At 28.2% G+C, this 1155-nt stretch overlaps 1 protein-coding gene across 1 annotated transcript in view; it reads right to left on the reverse strand.

The window, feature by feature from the left end:
• The window catches only part of LOC111089926 (receptor-type tyrosine-protein phosphatase U-like), a 5897-nt gene that overhangs the window by 1751 nt on the left and 2991 nt on the right, over positions 1-1155 (reverse strand). The window contains exon 2 of the mRNA XM_022403215.1: positions 41-176. Coding sequence (XP_022258923.1) covers positions 41-176 — 136 coding nt within the window. The remainder of the gene's footprint in view (positions 1-40; positions 177-1155) is intronic.

Below are 1155 nucleotides of genomic sequence, written 5' to 3' on the forward strand. Positions count from 1 at the left end.
AAATTCAAACAAACAAACAAACAATATTTGAAATACTTGCCATATTTTCTACCAGTTGAGGCCGATGTCTGCGAACAGTCTTTACAGCCTGAAAAACGTCCATTTCTCCATGTTGAACCACCTGCTCTATCGCAACGTTAGCAGCACAGTACACACCGCTTCGGTTACGACCGTTTCTGGCAGATCAAAGTTTAAAGATTACATTTATTATCACTATTAATCATTTGATCTCATATACAGCTGCTGGGGAGTTTCAACTACTGACAGATCCAAAAATAACAATAACAAGGTTCAATAGTTTTACACTGACCGATATTACGAACTTCAAGTTACTTACATGTACTGTTTAACATAAAAGTTTGTTGTTTATATTTGAAAGATTATTTCTTGGTATGGTTGTATTCGTGTTTCAAATTTCAAAGAGGTCGATACCAAGTTCGATACGGCACAAAAACAGAATTGGTATCGAAAACATTCTATTCTATTCTATACTATTCTATTCTATACTATTCTATTCTATACTATTCTATTCTATTATATTATGTTCAATACTATACTATTATATTATATTCAATACTATACTATTCTATTCTATACTATATTATTCTATTCTATTCTATACTATATTATTCTATTCTATTCTATACTATTTTATACTATACTATTCTATACTATAATATTATATTCAATACTATACTATTCTATACTATTATATTATATTCAATACTATACTATTATATTCTATACTATACTATTATATTGTATACTATACTATTCTATTCTATACTATACTATACTATTCTATTTTATACTATTCTATACTATATTATTCTATTCTATACTATACTATTCTATACTATACTATACTATTCAATACTATACTATTATATTGTATACTATACTATTCTATTCTATACTATACTATTCTATTCTATACTATACTAACAGCTTGATTTGATTAGCCGCCATCTTCCTTCCTTTCGTTCGCTGGCTGCCTACGTTAGGCAAACATCATGTTGAACATCTTGGAGAACTCTCTATGATTCACTTCAAACTGAACAATTTGAGTCAATCTCTACTATTTATTTATAATTTCTAATGGACACAACATCATGAAGAATCATTATATACACCTGGAAAAAAGTTAAGCACCCC

This window comes from Limulus polyphemus, unplaced genomic scaffold, assembly GCF_000517525.1.
Source record: "Limulus polyphemus unplaced genomic scaffold, Limulus_polyphemus-2.1.2 Scaffold7905, whole genome shotgun sequence".
In the NCBI taxonomy this organism is placed as follows: Eukaryota; Metazoa; Arthropoda; class Merostomata; order Xiphosura; family Limulidae; genus Limulus; species Limulus polyphemus.